Source organism: Tympanuchus pallidicinctus, unplaced genomic scaffold (assembly GCF_026119805.1).
Source record: "Tympanuchus pallidicinctus isolate F22 unplaced genomic scaffold, pur_lepc_1.0 scaffold20, whole genome shotgun sequence".
NCBI lineage: Eukaryota > Metazoa > Chordata > Aves > Galliformes > Phasianidae > Tympanuchus > Tympanuchus pallidicinctus.
The window spans coordinates 5,461,537-5,480,393 of NW_026294722.1; the positions used below are offsets into that span (position 1 = coordinate 5,461,537).

Sequence of the window (18,857 nt, forward strand, 5' to 3'; positions counted from 1 at the left end):
AATGTACTCTAAACAACTTAAATACAAACTGACCCAGCAATTCTAACCCACAACAGCAGTACAATGTACCTGCAATTAATCAGCACAGCTGCAGATTTCCAGTCCCTTTCACACTATGATGAGGAACGGGGCAGGTTTTGGGGTGATCTGCGGCTGCTCAGATCTCCTCAGGCCAGAAGAGCTCAAGTGTGCCTACCAGAGGTGGTTTGCATCTTTATATGCAGAGGAGCAGGATAGGAAGGGCTGAAGACAACACACATGCTATTCAACTGACTTCAGCATCATTTTGATAGCACTGAGTTCTGTGGCCTCTTTTCTAAGCCTGCACAGAAGAAAATTAGTAGATCCCATGGTCCTCAAAGACATCTCATATGTGGACAAAGACAGCCACTATATGGCTCTGCTCTTCACTGCTGCTCGGAGGGGTGAGCAGCTCTGCTCTCTGCCCAGCACAACCAGCTGTGCCAGCAGTGCCATGCACAGTGCCTGCTCCAACTGTGCCAGCTGTGCCAAGGCCAGGAGCAGCAGCTCTGGGCTGGCAGCAGTTCCCACATCCCAAATCTAACAGCTCCCTCTGTTGGCATCTGCACGAACCTATCAGTGAGGTTGCACAAAAGTTGGCAATTTGTGCTGGTTTTTTTACATAGTCTCCAGGCAGAAGACGGTCTGTGTGCAGGGAATGTGCCATCCGACAGCAGACTCGGTTCAATCCTGTTATCACTCCAACAAATGACCCCAAACCATGTCCTCTGATGCTAAAGTGTCCAGAAAACAGCTTGTTGGTCATTTTTCCAATACGAGCACACACGTGAGGATGCTGTGATCCACCAGTCCTGCTCTTCTCCCAGCAAAGCCTCCCACCCCCTCCGCAGCCCCAGCGGGTTGGTGACACTGAGTGCACTTGAGCTCTGTCTCTTGAGCATCTCTGCTTCCAAGGGAAACCACACAGTGTGAAACAATTTGCTGCCTTTATTTTGTAGGTCCTTCCATAACACAATCTCTGATAGCAAGCTTTGGCAATGCTGCTTAAACTAATAATTGTACAGCTGTGGAAAAGGGGGTTCAATGCTTTGCTGAGGATACCTGAAGGTGGAACCTGGCCTTAGATCTGTAACTTTCTGGCCAGTTTACAGAGGCAGATAATGCAGTCAACTCACTGAAGTGCTGGGTGAGCTGTGAGAGAAGGGTGAGAGACAGAGCAGTGACTTCCTTTAACGTGAAATGTCACACAAAACACAGATCCTACAAAAGCAGAAGCTGTAGGCTGCTAAATCCTTCCCCTTTAGAAATCCCATGGGCTTTGCTGGGAGTACCACAGAAAACAGGCATGCAGAATCAGGCCTCCAGTACATAAAATATAGAATTTGGTACTTAAATTTAAAAATATTTATAAATAACTTCAGACATTCAGGCTCAGAGACTTGAACAGCCAAGTATTTCCCCCTGACACAGGGAACAGTGTGGATCCACATCCAGCACTATGGGTCCCCAATATAGGAATTGGCTTTACACCTCATGCAGACTCCATGCCCACTGTGTGCTCTTTGGGATTGCCCCCAGTGCTTCAAGAGCACATGGAGGACACCTCTGACAGAGCAGGGAGCACAGATCCATAACACTGCACATGACCAGTTCTTCACATACATTCACAGCATACAGTGAAATGACTTTGGAGGATTCCTCAGCTGTCCCTGCACTACGAGGGCAGCACAGCTCCACGTCCCCCCCAGTGAAGGGTTTGAGCTCTGAGGTCTCAGCAGGAGCGTGGTGAAAGCAGTGTGGATGGGATGTCCTGCCCAGGGCTCCCATCTAGAGATCCTCACTTGCCCTGAAGGAAGCCTTGAATCCATCTCACAACCTTTTCACATGTGCACCTGGGCTGGACCTGCAGAGCAGATTGCAAAACAAAGGCACGTGAGGGGCGGTTAAGGTCAGAGGTGCATTCTTTTGGATTTTGCTTTCAGTCCAGACAAAAAGCCACGCGTTGGAAATACCCCACGCAGTCACAGGGCGGCCAAGCACAGCCGTTCCCATGCTCTGCACTCTGTAAGCTGAGAGTGCAAACTGCAGCCCCGTCCAGCAGGACAGCCACCAGCATATATGGCCCCTGAAAGGGACAGGGGCAAACCAAGGCCACATTCTCACGTGTAGACTTTGAACTGGATGGCCTCACCAACCACCAGCCATGCCCTGAGCAAAACAGGAACTCTACCTTTCTCTTCTGCTGTGGGTTTCATTCAGACCCACTGCACACATGGTCCCAGTCATTTTCGTCCCATTAAAACACCCACAAAACAATAATGTTCTTTGGCACTTGTGCATCAGTGGCACACAGACGTGATACACCCCGCTCCTTCCACTGCTCCTCAGACTCATTGCTACATGTCAATGTAGGCAGAGTCTGTGTCCACCCTCTGGGCCTCTCCAAACACCAGGAATGCACAGAGACCAACACTGTTGACAGCAGCCACCAGGTTGAAAACAGAAATCCAGGAGCCCGTTGTTTCCATCAGATATCCAGCCAGGTACACGCAAACCACACCTGTGCACAGAGGGAAGAGATGGAAATGCAGAGGGGCTGCATCCTGCTTGCCCATGGGATGAGCTGCAGGGAGTGCCTTACCTAGCAGAGCTCCGCCTGTATTTCCAACACCTGCAAAGAGAGGGAAAATGCCCTTTTGTTTCATCTCACAGGAATTGGGTGTTAACAACATGAAGACATGCACATCTCCACCTGGCTTGCCAACCCAACCCATTCGTTCTGTGTGCACAGCAAAATGCCATGCAAATGGTGGGGCCAACCAACGCTTCACCCCTCCTGCTGTCAGCCATCAGACAAACAAAGCAGCATGTCTGTGCAGCTCCATGAGGGCAGCTCCATGCACAGAAGGGAGCTGAGGCTGCAGGCACACAGCTCAACACCCCAAGCCCTGTCTGTCCCCCACACAGCCCAGAGGATTCCTTACCAAACAACAAGCCAGCACAGGATGGGGCCAGGTCTTGCACGTTCACTGAAATGCCACTAGTGAGAAACAGAGAGGGAAACAGCAGCTTTAATGGAGCAGGATTTGATTTGTCATCATTTGCACTGAATTTAGCTGGTCCAACCGAAGGAAAGGATCCCAGATAATACCGGTGAGAGAGGACAAGGAGGGAAGAGGCTGCAAGCAGAGCAATATAGAAGGATTCAGCTCCAAGCGCTCAGAGGGATGAAATGCAATCCACCTCCTGCTTTGTGCCCCCACAAGCTGCTCAGTCCTGCATGCCCTGCAGCACACAGATCAGAGGGCGATGCTCAGGGTTAGCACTAATGGTGGGATGGAAGCAGGCTGCTCATAGAGCCCCACCAGTGTGGGGTGGGAGCTGAGGGGCTGTGGGTACCTGTGGTTAAAGGTCTGAAGCCCAACAGAGGCTGAGGCGAACACGACAGCATTGCAAAAACTAGATGTCTGACCCAGGCACAGGGCAAACATGCTTGAGACTCCAGAGCCAATGACCTGGAAAAAGAGAAAAATCAAATACCTCCGTGAGTTTTCCATGAGCAGGTAGCTCAAGCTACTCCCATGGCTTCAGTTCTCTTACCTGCATGAACTTACGAATGGTGATGGTTTTGTACCCTGGAAGAGAAGGAAGAGCCTCAGTTAAGGCAGCTCAACAGCTCTCCTTGTTCCCAGCCAGGAGAGCACAAAGTGATTTCAGATGGCCAGAGCTCATTTCTGGATGGATCTTGTAAGACCAAAGAGAGCTCCAACAACATGGATGGGGCAGCACTCCCACTGATGTCATCAGGACTGCATGTTGTTTGTTTGCTGGGACTTCTCCTCCTTCCCAACAAGCCTCTCTCATTCCTCCTCCCAGTTCTGTTCCCACAACGCATAAAATAAGAGCTGAGGAAAAGCCAGAAGGGCTCTTACCCTGATTAATTAAATGATCGGACAGAAATCCACTGAACAAGCTTGTTGGAATTGCAACCAGCCAGGGAACTACATTGAACACCCAGCCCTGAAAGACAGCAAAAGTCAAGAGAGGGCTGCTGTCAGAGCTTGTCTGCAAATGTTTTGCAAAAGTCTGCAGAAAGGAAACACATGAAGGGAGCAGAACTTCTTACAGGCCTCTATTGCCTTCCCAGAGCACAGCCCCCAGGCTGTGGCTGCCTGCCAGGCCAGGACAGGCAGCATTGCTCTCTCTGTCCCTGTGCAAATCCCAGCAGTGAGGACTGAGCATGACAAACTTTGGTGCTCAGCACAGCGATGTGCAGAGAGCCGGGGAGCTCTGGGAGCTGCGGGTGTAGCTCTGCCCTGTGGGTCACCAACAAAGAAGCTGGCAGCATTTTCAGCAGGGGCTTCAGCCTCGTTAGCAGCATTAGCAGGAAGCTGAGGGAACGTAGCTGGATTTTGTAATGCCAGGATTAGGTAACATTATAGCAACAACATGCCTTGGTCTATTTTCAATTCAGCAAGCTTGCTACATTTGTAATCACAGATGATTGCTGGTCATCTGGATTACTGCTGCTCAGAGGCATTTAGTGCCCAGATCCCACGAGGAGCTGAACTCGCTGTGTGTTGGGCTGCGTTCATCTCAGCTCATCCCCTCCGTGCCCCTTTGCTCAGAACCCCATGGACACACCCCGCAGCAGAGGGATGCACAGAGGGATGAGTGCTCCTGGTTTGAGAAATCCTGTTCTGGCTGCTCTTGGAAACTGCATCCATCTGCATCTCAGCACCGGTGAAATTTTAGTTCTTGGTCACTTTCAAAAATGTACCACCATAGGGCTTGCAGGTCTGTGTTTCTTGTAGCACCAGCTGGGGTTACTCAGCACACTCGGTCCCAACACACCAAAGCCACCCTTGTCTCATCCCACTGCCAAAACGCTCCTGCATCTCCATCCATCCAGGTGGGCTGGGGGTGGGTGAAGGCATCTCACCTGCAGCAGGGGCATCTGACCAGCAGGTGACACAGTTTTACCACACTAAGGATTATCCTTTAAAATCAAGCATCGTCAAGCCCCGGTTTATTAAAATATATGAAGCGATCATTGGATGCAGGCGCACTGTATGGAGCATCTTACATAAGGGAACCATGATATAAGGCACAGCAGATGGTAAATTACCGCTGCGAGCGCATTACAAGAGGTGCACAGATCCCGTCACAACAATATGTTTGCTGGTTTAATACATGATTGTAATATAAATACCAAGGATGCCGCAAAGGACTTTATGGATATAATAATAAAAGGCATGTTTAAGCTCTGAAAATTACCCAAAAAAGGGAAAAAAAAGAACAAAACCCAATCCTAACAGAGCTATTGTGGAAAAGGCCCTGTCAGTTTCTGAGTGCAGGATAGGCAGCAGCACTCAGCCCAGAGGAGCAGGACTCTGAAAGATGGGAATGCTTGCACTGGGGAGAGGGAAGCATTCCCAGTAAGTGCACGTTATCAATGGTAACAACCACTTCTGCAGATCTCTCTGAGCTGTGCAATGTCAGTATAGCTAAAATCCCCATGAAAACCCAGTCATGGAGTCATTGCAACAGCACGGTGTCGCAAGGCCCGCGTTGTTCATTAGAAAACCACCCCACTCTCTGAAAGCAATGCAGGGAGCCCAGCCCTCCTCCCCCCACCACTGCTTACCTTGGACTCGGGGAACGTTTCCTTAAAGAAAGTTGGCAGCCAGGAGAGGAGGGTGAAAAACGTGCTGGCTGTGCACAGCTGTGCGACGATGACAGCCCTGGGAATACACAGCAGGGAGGAGGCAGTGAGCTGGGTGAGAGGGACCAGCCCAGCAGTGCAGCATTGCAGTTCCTGGTCTATAATTAAATCCCTCTGAGTGCTGCAGTTGCTTCCAGAGATCTTTTCACAGATAACTGCAGCTCTCTGCTCTAACCATGCACTCCCACATCCCTCTCTCCGTACCTGACATCAGAGCACAGGCTCAGGACAGGTTCACTCACCCAGCTGCAGGAGGTGGCACCGAGGGCTTCCTAAGGCCCTGCCATCAGCAGATGGCCCACGGTTGTTCAGGGCAGTGAGCCCCTCTGCCCTGCCTTTAGCAGACCCTGGGAACCCACTGCTGTGCTCCAATGAGCCTCAGTGCCCAATTCAGAATCCTCCTCCCTAAAAAAAGGGCTGTAAAGAGATGCTTTTCCAACAGCAAGAATGCAGGGCCACGGCACTGCTTAGGAGCTCACTGCAAGCAGTGTTTCTAACAAGCTTGTTGGGGAATGGTGCTCTGAAGAAGCACAGGACTCACCCAGGGAGCAGCCTGCAAACCTGGTGATGTTTTCCAAATGCAAAAGGGCAAAGTACAAATGCACAGAACAAACAAGCACACCGAGTTGAGAAGCCCTGGCAGGAGGATGCTCTCCAGCCCCACTGCCCTGGCACAGCACTCAGAGCTCCGTCAGCTGCCTACCATATCGGTGCCTTCTTAAACAGCTGCTTCCAAGGCACTTTGCTCTGCTTCGAGATTGAGATGCTTCTCATTAAATAGTCTATGGGGATGATGAGATCTGAAGGGACAAAAACAGCCAAAAGAAAGCTCTGATCAGCAATATGCTGTGCAAGCTGGACCAGATTTGAGAGACCACTCAAGCACTTCGATCTCCTCTAACTCTGCAATACTGGCACTGGATGCTCCTGTTAGGTTCACCAAGATCTTCCACAGCACCCACCCACCACTCCACCCAGCCACCCGCACCATTTGTTGAATTTCTGGACAACAGCTCTTTGGGCAGCTCTGGATTCCATGCAGCACCAGGCACAAGGTGAGCTGGGCTCCTGCATCCCATGTGCACTAATAACACTGTATCCAGGTGTCATTGTTTGCCCATGTGTGGATTTACACCCGGAGTTATTTGGAAGAGATATTCAGGATTAACTGGTTTGTAAAAGCTCTGTGTGTAGATGCCCTTAGCTGGGAATAAGTATCTTGCCCTGCTTTAGCTTAATCCACTTAGCAGATCAGGCTCTGCATGGTGTTTTCACCGGTGCTTAAAGGAATGGAAGAGTCAGAGCAAACTCTTGACAGCAATATAATCCAGCATGGGACTGGGAACAGAAACTCAGCAAAGCAAAAGCTTTGCTCAAAAGCTCAAAATCTTGTTTCTAGGTTCAGCATCTTCAGGCAGACACTGCATACAACACAAAGAGACCCAAGGAAAACCCACCACATAACACACCGTTGGCAATGCAAAGCTGCCACCCGAGGCAGGAGGGCTGATTTTACCTTTCTCTGTCAGCAGGTACTTGCAGGTGCAGTAAACCCAGAGCAAAGTGAGCAAACCAGAGAAGTAGAAAACGCTCTCCCAGCCGTACCAGTCCAGCAGCAGAGATCCTGCAGCTCCGATCACCAGCGTCCTGTAAGGCAAACCACAGGATGGCTCATTTCTAACCCAACAAGCGAGTGATTAAACACAGAAAAATTGCTGTATGGCTTTTAAGCAGCCCTTCCATTTAGAAAGGAAATTAGCAGAGATGGGAAAATTCTATTGTTGTCATCTGTCAGAGGACAGTGAGCAGTCTTGGGCTGACCCCTGCTTTTCCTACCGGATCAGGCTGTTTCCCAGAGTAATTAAATGTTGCTCTTCAAAGTCTGTCTTGGAAGGAAAGTGAAAAAAAAAACAACACAGAAATCTTTGACATGCTCAAGAGCAAACAGCACACTTCAGAGAACACACAGTCTTCAGCAACGTGTGCGTGAGAGCACAGACAGCAACTGCCTGAGGCTTCCCCAGCTGCAGGCAGCATCCTCAAGGACCCAGGCACCTGCCTGCACTTCAGGCTGGAAGTTTTGCCTCCAACTATTTAATGTCCTTTCATCATCAGGATGTCCTGAGACTGTCACTCGCTGCTCAAAGCCATCTGCCTTCTGAACTTACCCGAACTGTGAGCCAGTCCCTACTGTGCTGTACGTGAAGGCTCGCTCACTCTCCCGGACCCTCTGAGACAGCAGGCTGGCCAGGGATGGGAAGTAGACCCCTGTGAGCAAGGGAAAGGAGCTGTAAGGGTAGGGGGCCTCACCAGCAAGCTGAAAGCAAATTTACAAGATCCAGCAGGAGCTAAGCACTGAGATAAAGAAGCAGGACTTTGGGTGAATTTGTAGTAGGGGCATAACAGAAACTAAAGGAACCTGTGGCCATGAAAGGTTTGCTTGTGCTTCTGCATAATCCCATGCTGACAACACTGCTTCTACCATCAATTACAGAAAAAAAAAAGTAAGGTTGGAAAAGACCTCTAAGATCCCCAATCCCAATCCCAATCCCAACCCACCCCACCATGCCCACTGATCCTCAGTGCCACGTCTCCATGGTTCTGGAACACGTCCAGGGACAGCGACTCCACCACCTCATCAGCTCATCAGTGCCAGTTACATCCCCACAATGCTGCAGTTTGGCAAGAGGAAAGGAAAATCACCCCAAATTATGCCAAGGCTTTGGGAAGGACTGATTTTCACAGAGTGCTTTGAAGGAGTTTTAAAACCCAGCAAATTCCAATCCAATTTCAGAAGCCAGCTGTAGTTTCCTATTGTGGCAGCCTGTGTCCTGCAGGGAGATTACTGTGGGGAATGATTTGTGGGTGACTTTATCTAGAAATTCTTTTTTTTCCTTCCTATGGATGCTGCAGGTGCAGAGGCAGCACTGAGGCTTGCTTGAACACCTAGGAGAAGTGCTCATGCACTGCAAACCAAAGGACTTAACCTGGAGAAGAGAAGGCTCCATGGAGACCTGATAGCTGCCTGGGGGATGGACATTTTAGCAGGGTTGGTTGTGATAAGACAGTGGAAAATGTTTTTAGACTCAAAGAGGGGAGATTTAGATTGGATACGAGAAAAGTTTCTTACAGTGAGGGCAGTGAAGCACTGGCACAGGTTGCCCAGAGAGGTGGTGGTGTCCCATCGCATCACTGGAGACACCCAAAGTCAGGCTGGAGGGGCTCTGAGCACGGATGGAGCTGTGGGTGCCCCTGCTCATTGCAGGGCATTGGACCAGATGGGCATTAAAGGTCCCTTCCAACACAAATGATTCAGTAATTCTTTGAACTTGCACGCACTCACTGCCTGCACTCAGGACGTGGCTCTCACCTTGCAGCAGCCCCATGAGGAACCTGGAGCAGGTCATGAAGACGAGGTGTGCAGACGTGATCTGGGTGAGCAGTGGGGTGATGAATGTCAGGAAGCCCCATGCTGATGCTGAGAGGAGGAGGACTTTCTCACCCCCTATTCTGGAAGGAAAAGAACATGTATAGAAAGTGAGCAGAAGGCAAAAGGGCAAAGGCAAAAGGGCAAAGCCCCTGCCAAAGCTCAAGCCTTTTTCCCAGCTCTGCTAGCTTTTAAGAGCGAATTCTCCCCTATGCAGGAAATTCCAAGCTGCTGTTTTGCTTTTTTTTACCACAGTTACTGAACCAATGGCAAAAGCCACTTCTGTCAGAAAAATTCAGGTGGTATAAAAGTGGTCTTCACTGTCTAAAGGTGAACAGAAACCACACTGGTCTACGTGTCTACAACCACCAGGCTGGTCTACGTGTGCATTAACATACCTGTAGGTCTCTCTGGCAGCTCTGTGGGATGGTTGGGGCACTCTCTCTGTTTGATGGGAATTATGCCTGTGCAAAGTCCTTTGGTGCATGCTGCACTGTAACCACAGCACCGATTTTAAGACCCAGACATCCAAACAAATAGTCAAAACTGCATGTATACTTTCTGAATCAGGGCTAAAGACCCTGGGTAGGGCCGATAAAGAAACCCATCAAGCCTTTCCCCACAGACAGGCTTCACCCTTTGCTCTGTTACTCTCTCAGGGTAAAAGGTGACACTACCAAAACTTGAAGCGAGAGGTCAAAACCAAGCTCTGTGCTACTGAGAAAACCCAAGCAGGGGAAAACAGAAATGGAAACAACAGAAACCAAAAATGGAAACAGAAAATGGAAGGGGAAAAAAAAAATAAAAATAGAAATGGAAGTAACTCCCAGTACTGATCACTGATGTGTCCTCCGATGACCTGCGTCAAGCAGTAGCCCCAGAAGAAGCTGCTGAGCACAACTCCTGACTGCTTCTTGTCCCAGCCGAAGTGCGCGCTCAGGGCGACGGCGCAGATGGGCACGGTGACGCGGGCGCAGTACAGCAGGCACGTCCCCAGCAGCAGCATCGCCGTCCACACGCGGCACTCGGGCCTGAACGGGGCAAAAAGAAGGTGGGGAAATGGCTGAGTGGATGTGCCTGGCAGAGCTGTCTTTTTCTGTCCCAAACAAAAGCTCCGGGAAGTGTTCTTTAGAGGGTAACAAAGGAAAGGGCAGCACGTGACAGACCATGTTGGAAGCAAATATTTGCTGTTTGGCACTCCAACTCATTCCTCAGGGGAGGTGGCACGTTACCCTGTGTAAATGTGACATGGACAGAAGAGTGTTTTAGTGAGAGATGGGACTGTGGGGCTGAACAGCCCAGAGCGAGGAGCAGAGTAACCCAGCGTATAAGCAAGGATGGGTTTGCAGCCCGTGCTCAGTTTTGGTACATGAGCACCCAGCCCCAAGGTAAGTGCTCCTGCAGAAGGGGATATTTACTCCTGCCCGGTCTGCAGGCTGGGTCTCCCAGTGCCCATGAAAAAAATAAGCTCAGTGAGAACATACACTATTCAAGAGGGCTGCTCCGAAAGTAGTGCTTCCTATTTTACTATGTTGGCCCATGAGAGGTATGTGGTACGTATGAGAAGTCAGTGGTACGGCAATAGAGATTGAACCTTCTCAACAATATTCCATTCCACTGACAGATGGCAGAAGAAAAACACCTCACATGGAAGAATGTATGGAACTGAATTCCTCCACGTGGAAAAAAGGGCACCCAATGACATTCACTGATGCTTGCTGAATGTTGATGGAAACCAAACAGTGGATGTATGCACAGTGAGGCAGTGGATAGTGCAGACTTGTCCAAGTGTGGCATACAGACTCTTGTTCATCCTTGGCAAAAACACCTAGTGGTGGTGACTACATGGGAAGTGCTTTTTTGTAGCTAAGCACTTGCCCTGTCAAATGGTGTTATTGTGCTCTTTGTAGCTGTTGTAGCTTCCATGGAAATAAACAGGATGCGACCCTTCCATGTTAAATTTGGTTAATTTTGCGTCCATTGAGCAGAGCACAAAGCATTGGGCAAACAAGCTTTCTCCATTCCAGGGTAGACTGGAATTCACTGTACTGGGGCACTGATCTCTGTGCTTTCCACCCCACTGTCTGCATGGGAAACAACCTGCATCCCTTCTGTATTGAAAGGAGCACTTATTCCCCTGTACTGGATTTATGACCAATGTAGGTTAATCCCACACAGCACAAGACCATCAATAAACCTGTCCGTCAAGGAGGGAGACAAGGGAACAATGGAAAGGAAAGCACTCAGAGCCTCTGGGCTGTTCCAGGTGAATTTATTGCTATTTCCTGCCAAGGCAAACAGGCAGCTCTATGCCAGCCCTGGCAGGAAGAACTGGGGGCTTTGAAGGTTGGACCTGTACTGACTGTGCACACACATGACTAAATAGTGCAGGAACCTCACTTATCTTTGCTGGAAGAATGAATAACCAAGGGTTGTGCTGCCTCGGTCACTTGACTCAGGTGACATACACTCTCTTGGTCTTATGCTGTCAGAAGGGCATGTGCTGTAGGAGGGACACTGTCACTCTGTACTCAGCACTACTGAGGCCTCACCTTGAGTGCTGTGCTCAGTTTTGAGTCTCTCACTACAAGAAGGACATGGAGGCCTTGGAGCATGTCCAGAGAAAGGCAGAGGAGCTGTGAGGTCCCAGGGGGGTGGTGGGGTCACCATCTCTGGAGCTGTTCCAGACCTGTGTCCCCAAGGGTCAGTGGGTGCTGTGGAGTGGGTAGGGGTTGGACCTGGGGGTGTTAGTGGTCTTTCTTCCAACCTAAATGATTCTGTGAGTTTATGATCCAATGATCACGCTTTAACTTGCAGCAAAAACAAAGGTGTTTATTCATCACCTGCAGAGCTTGGCTCCTACTCATTCTGCAGCCAGCCTGGAGCCCTAATCTTCCCTCTTATCTGCAGTGGCACGATGCCTGTTAATTTGAGTCAGTGAACCTGAACAATTGGGGCGACCAAGTAAAGCACCTGCAATAAGTGTCAATATTCACTATCATTTGGCTGCTGAGGCAGTGCACGTCTCGATCACTGCTTCACTGCATTTATACCCTTTTCCTATATTGTTATCAGTAGACACTTCCATTCAAAACAAGCGTGGACTGTCATAAGGACTGCAAATTACCACTTGCTCCATAGGTAGCATATCCAGCAAGGAAAATCCACTCTGACAGTCTGAGTGTGCCCACACCCACCTGAAGCACGGCAAGAATTGCTTCTCTGCAAGGACAATGATGTGCTTACATCAGAGGAAAGAGCTTTGTAAACGCATTTTCTCCTAATTATAGTTATCACAGAGGCTGCCGATGAGTCAATGTTCTGTCAGTGCAAAACAACAGCAGCAAAGGTTACAGGAGAAGCCTGGGTTAGCAGAAGGGAGAAAAAACTCTGCTTTTAGAACTAAGCAGTAATGACAAATCAAATGTAAGGTTTTGGAGATTATAGCTGCCCTCTGAGAAGTGGAGCTTTAGCAGCATTAGTAAATTTACCTAAATTGTTTCTCTGATGAGGGAGTAATAATCTGAGCTGGGAACAACCAAACCAGTAAGACTGAAGCACATCTAAGCCTAAACCTGCAGCCTTGCTCAGCAGCTTCCTTTGTGCAAAGAACAGCACCTGCAGCTGCATCCCCTTCTGGGACCCAATTTGCAAACAAAGCAGCCATGCAGCTAGAAAACACTTCCTACTTCACAAACCTCCAACCACCACCCAGACAGACTATAGTTAGCATGAGGACTGTAACTGAGCCCTAATGACTTTTTCTGGGCTGCTGTCTGTATGGCAGCAGCGCTGTGGTGAGCAGCCCTGGTGATGTCCCTTGGTTCTGCCCCACTACAGCCCCAGGCAATGGGTCACCATTTTGCTCAGAGGCACCCAACGATTCTGTAGGGTTCAGACCCCACCGTGCCCCATCCAAGAGCACAATGGCTGACACCAGTGTGTAAGGAAAGCCACAGTGGAAAGAGAACCAGAAGCACAGGGTACCTTTATTTGCAGCCTGTTATCCTGCTGGAGGAACATCTGTAACAGGTGCCACAAAGCAAATATTGATTCAACTTGTATTTCTCTTGATGTGCCCCCTGCCTGCCCTCAGCCCGCGGCTCTGTTTGCAGGCACTGCAGGTCACTGTTGAAATGAACTTGCTGAAATTCGGGCTATCAGCAGGGACAGACCCAGCTCCCAGCCACACCTCAGGGCCACCAAACCATGGGACAGCATCGCTGGCACCAGCATGGGGCCACCTGGCAGGAGGATGACAGCTCCAGAGCAAACCTCAGCCCCAGCTCAGCCACCGCCTGCTTTAATTGACAGCAATGGACACAGTGGCACCTGCCTGCCATGGTGCAAGGTGATAACACCCAGGTGGTTATTTTTAACTCTGTCCAACAACCCTCTCACTTCTCTTTGTTCCTCCTATCAACAGCTCCTCCCTCTCTCAAAAACCCAACACAAGTATTCAGGCAGTGCTTTTTCTTCCCTCCTCACGCTGCAGACTGGCTCCACTCCGGTGATTTCTCACTGTCAAAAGCAGCATTTTGGTTCAGAGAAAGCTTTTTTCCAGCCAGAGCACAGAGGACACAGGGCTTTTTTTACTGGGAAAGCTGCTGATTTCCTGTTCGCCTCCTGTGCACAGACTTCTGCAGAGCCACAGATGGCAACAAAGTGGTGTTCAGCAAGCGCAGCTCTCAGTTTATTCCCTCTCTTCATTTCTTGCTTTCGGCAAAAGCAAAGATGAAAATTAGATTTGAGCTGCTCTCATGAGCTGGAAATAGTTGTTTAGTCCAGGTGGAGAAGGTGGGAAAATGTAATAACAAAGCACACACATGCTTTGCACACTGATATAAAATGGACATGGATCAGACATAAATGAAATGCATTTCTTGCTTACATACTCTATGTGAAAAGTTCTCAGCAAAGGCACAATTAAAATCAGACTGACGAACTTGGATAATGAAACAACCAGCAAAGAAAAGAAAGAGGCAACAAAAGCTGCAACACGGGGCTGACAAAAGACGAGGGTACAGAGCTCAGGAACACAATGTGATCTCTGGGGCAAGAAGTGCAGTCAAGAGACTGGAGAGCAGCACGTGGCCATGGTACAGCTCCTTTCATCTGTGAAGTTGAGAGAAACAGCTATAATAATAATCCCTTGTCTTTAGGTGTAGCCAGAGGCTAGGAGAGGCAGAGTGGTTTCAGGAGCCGTTTTCTTCCCAGGACACACTGCCTTTTCTGTGCTTTATTCCTCTTCTGGAGGCACCATCCAAAATGTTGTCTCTGCGTCACTGGTGGATCTGCCCATGGCTGTATTTCTAACTTTTGGCTATAGATTTCTTGGAGCCTTAGCCTTCCCACCAGTCCAACCAGAAGGCCCCGCTTGGCATGTTAAGATCTCCAACAAAAAGCTCTATCTAAATGTCCAGATGTGCTACAACACGAGCAATCTTTTCAAGCTCCAAGCAGAAATCCCCAAACCTTGTTCTTGAATGAGAAAGACAATACAGATAATAACGTGTGATAGCACAGCCACGGGAAACCTACCTACCAAAAAGTCTGACAAGGGCAGCTGGGGAGGTAGGGCGAACCACAGGGAAAGAACAGTGCAAGAGGAAGGAAGAGCTGGCTGAGAAAAAGGAGGACAAAAGAAGAAGCATCATGAACAAAGATGGAACAATAAACCCGCCGAGATAAGCGCTTATCTCTCCTTGCACTGACAGTGCAGGCAGATCCTGGGAGGCAGCCCGGCGGGGCTTTTATTGGAGCATGAACACGGAACTCGTGTCACTTCCCCCACTTGATAAAACCTTGCCTCCACGGCAATTCATCCATGCATTGAAATGTCAAGAGCTATTATTCAATCGCATACCTTGATCAAAAATTGTCCGCTACGCTGATTTTTAGCCACCTCACCAGCCACGTTCTGCACCTCTACCACCCAGACACCAACCCACCCATCTAACCTGGCAGAACGCTCCTCTCCCACTTGTTTGCTTCAGACCCCCATACAAGAGAAGGTATGGGTGTGTGTGGGTCTGGCACAGGCCAAATTCTTTCAATCACTAACAGCAACTTGGTCAGAATTCTCTAAAAACGCTTCTTTCTTGATAAATACTTCACCCACAGTCAACATCAACCACCTCTTTCGTTTACACCCCAACTGCTTAAAGTGGTCACTTTGACCTAAGAGGAGAGCTAAATATTTTCGTAGAAATGTAGGATACCCTGAGTTGGAAGGGATCCACGGTGATCAATGAATGCAGCAAAGCCGAAACCCAAACCCTACACCTGAGAGCAGCATCTCAGCACTCCTTGAAGGAAGGCAGTTTGCAACCAAACTGTGACTCCCATGCAGAAGTGCATCCGGGTGGGGATGAGGTAGAAGCACGTTGTGAGAATCGTGGTGTAACACAGGGAACACCATAGAGACAGCATGGAATTTTTGGGTTCTGAAGTGCTGGAAAGTCAGCATCCAGCCCACCAGTGCCCAACCTTTTCCTCCATGGCATCGTACCAAAGCAGTTTGGGGAGAGGAAAAGAACAGGAATAGTTCCGAGCTGGTGAGCTCCTCCTTTTCCAGACTTCATCTTAATTAATCGCTATCAGCAGTACAAACATCCCGGCTGGAACACTTTGATAAACCTCGCCTTAGTTTCGACGGCATGTTTAAATAACTGACTGCAGGCCAGAAATAGATCGGAGAGATTTTTTTCCCCCCCGCGATTCATAGCAATTCCACACCTCGCCCATCGGGGGTTTTCCTCCACCGCCCAGCACCCAACGGCCGAGTCCCCTCCGACCCTCGAGCATCTCCGAAATCTCCCGTCCGGAATCCGGCACGTCGCAGGAGCAGCCCCAGGAGCTGCGGAGAGGTTCCCGGCTGAGCCTGCCCAGCTCGCCCGGGGAACGCCGCAACCTTACCTGGACCAGCACGGCTCCCCGCCTCCATCCCTCCTCATGCCGTCGTGCTGCGGGGCCCGGTAGCCGTGCTCTCCTCCGTACACCGGCGCATTCCTGCCGCCGCCCGCGGCCATGCGGGCAGCGCTTTCCGGCCCCGCCGACTCACATCGCCGCTGCCGCCGGCTCCCTCCCCCTGCCGAGCCGCGGCCACGTGTCAGCGCCTCCCCGCCGGGCCGTTCCGGGAAGTCCCGCCGCCCTCCACGATGCCGGGGCCGCCCGCATAGCTCTCGGGGCGGGCGGGATCCCGGCTCCGCATCCAGCCCCGGGGCAGCCCCGAACTCGCGGTGCCCTGGGAAAGCGTTCGGCCGGCGGTCGGTGCGGAACGGAGCTTTGGCGTTTCCGTCCTTTTCCCTCAAACTTGGTCTTTGTGTTGTTGGTTTCTTTTTTTACCCCTCTTATTCTTTTTAACTCCTCCTCCAGTAAATAATTAAGCCCTCACCGGCAACATCGCCGGGGCTTAAGAGAAAGAACATCCTCACCCTTCAACATCCAAAAACTGCGATGCTGTTTGCACTACTGGTGGGACAGCCCCTCGCTCCTCTGCCTTTCATAGATGCGCCAGCAGGAATATCTCTCACTCTGGATTTGCCCACCCAATTTAAGGAGAAATTGAATAGAAATTCATGTTGTTGCAGTTTGATTTTACTCTGCCGGACAGAGCTGCTGCTATCCTCTAAATGTCAGATACAATCAGACTTCTGTATGGAAATAGATAATTAAAATAATGGTTATCTCACTCCAAGAGGACCGATGAGTCACCTCAGGAATATGAATGAGCAGCTGTTAGGACATCACTGAGGTGACTGTACGACCAGCAGCAGCTTGGATGTGGGTATGGCACAACTCAGCCTGGCCAGGTGGCACACAGCCCTTGGGGAAGGTGCTGAAGCTCCTGGCTGCACCAAAAAGCACAGTGATGTGCACAGCCAGTAAAGCCTGCCTACAACCAGGAAAATCAGGGGTCTGTGACCGCTCAGTAAAAACAAAACTTAGCTCTTAAGCTAACTTACCTATTCTTCTCTGAGAAAGAATACTTTTCAAGTCCGTGAAGAGCAATTAACTTAAATCAAGAGGGGCAATATTGAGCTGAACTCTAGAGAGTGAAGTAGCAAAAGGTTCTTCACGCACAGACAGCTCCAGACCTGAAATAGGAGGGCTCCAGCAAAAGACACACAATCATGCCATGTTCATTGCCTCTGTGTTTCGAGGAAAGAGGTCTCCCCCAAAACACCCATGGCTTAATCACATGCAGTCACCTGCCTACCCACAGGGAAAGGAACCAACACCAACAAGCTTTGGTGTGAGTGCAAACCGAGGGGAACTATGCAGAGTAACCACAGGGCTCAGCCTTCGTCGTGTTGTCAGCTTTCTTTCAGTTATTTGGATACATAACTGGAAACCATGCAAAGGTGTTTTAACTCACTCTGCTGCTGTGACTGTTTCCAGAAGGGGGAGCCAAGGCATGAGAAAATGCAGCCAAAAATCAAACATCCTTCAGTCTGTTATGAGAGATGTGTATGGATATTAATAGTGTGTGTGTTTAGAGTTATGTATAAGTACAGAAGTGAAATTATCTCATGAGCCCAGGAGGGCACAGAGGAGCTGAGGACTTGGGTATGCAATCACGGATAGAGAAAACCCACTTACACTCATTTGAGACACTGTTATGTGAAGTTTCAGTTCTGTTGCAGGATGCATCCGACACTGCAGTGTTGGCTATTTACTGAAGTAAATACTCTTGCACTTCCTCCTTACTGCTCACAAACACTGTGACTAACTTGCTTCTACAGTAGGGAGCTGATTTTACCTTGAGAAATAGCTGTAGTTATAATATATATATGTTTGAATATAAAATTAACAGCAAACTTGGAACATCCATTAAAAAAGTGAGAACCATTAAAAAAGTGAGAACATCGATAGCATTCTCTTCATTGCAGCATTACTTTCTGGAGGCAAACATCCCATCAAGGTGATTACATGGCAAACAGAAACAAGTCAGCACCGACTTCAAAAATCAATTGAGAACACAATCTCCTCTTGTTTTCCCTGTGTTCAGTTTAATCTGCCAAAAGATTAAACCAAACAAAAGATTACTGGGATAATATTTGAGCTGACATACACCAGCACTGAATTTCATCCACACAATGGTTGCATCATTTGAGTACTTTAGGAAGTTCAGCACAAATTATGTCCCAATTCTGCATTTTTTGGAGTATATGAGAAATAGTAATAGGTTCACATGTTCCATAAAAGGCAACTGCCGCTCCTGAAGGGAAATTCCAACTGCAGTTTACAGGAGACAACACTGCTCAAAAAGTTTTCTGGGCCATTTTCACTAAGAACTTGATGGCAGAAACTAATGCTCACCAGTCACAATGTTTCTATGTGGAAGAGGGATGTGCAGTGGCTCAGAAGCCACCACAGGTTGCTCTAGTGCTGAAGACAGGCCTAGAGCAAAACACGACTCCTTCTCTGCTGATATTCAGGTGATCACCTGAAGGGTGCTTTCAGCTGCTGCTAACAGGAGGTCCATGAAGGTCAGACACACAGGGATCACACTCCAACTCAATTGAATTAAGCTTCAGAATGAACTTGGACAGAAAATGGTTTGAAATAAGTTGAGCACCACTCACCTGGGTGAGTGTGACGGCGTTGGTTTTTGTTTTTTTAAAGCAGTGCTTTTAAGCTTAGACTCAAGCATCCAAAGCATAAACATCATAAATTAAAACCAATGAAATCATCCTGGAAGAATGTAATAGCTTCACC

General features: G+C 49.2%; 1 protein-coding gene across 1 annotated transcript; it reads right to left on the reverse strand.

The window, feature by feature from the left end:
• Positions 1–951: 951 nt before the first annotated feature.
• SLC17A9 (solute carrier family 17 member 9) lies at positions 952–16,211 on the reverse strand. The gene is made up of 13 exons (XM_052683966.1): positions 16,053–16,211; positions 9,968–10,165; positions 9,078–9,217; positions 7,876–7,975; positions 7,224–7,354; positions 6,411–6,507; positions 5,630–5,726; positions 3,915–4,002; positions 3,583–3,617; positions 3,382–3,497; positions 2,967–3,022; positions 2,624–2,653; positions 952–2,542 (listed from the first exon to the last, which is right to left on the reverse strand). The coding sequence occupies exons 1-13, from the start codon at positions 16,163–16,165 to the stop codon at positions 2,379–2,381; spliced, it is 1,365 nt and encodes a 454-aa protein (XP_052539926.1). The 5' UTR covers positions 16,166–16,211; the 3' UTR covers positions 952–2,378.
• Positions 16,212–18,857: the final 2,646 nt, after the last annotated feature.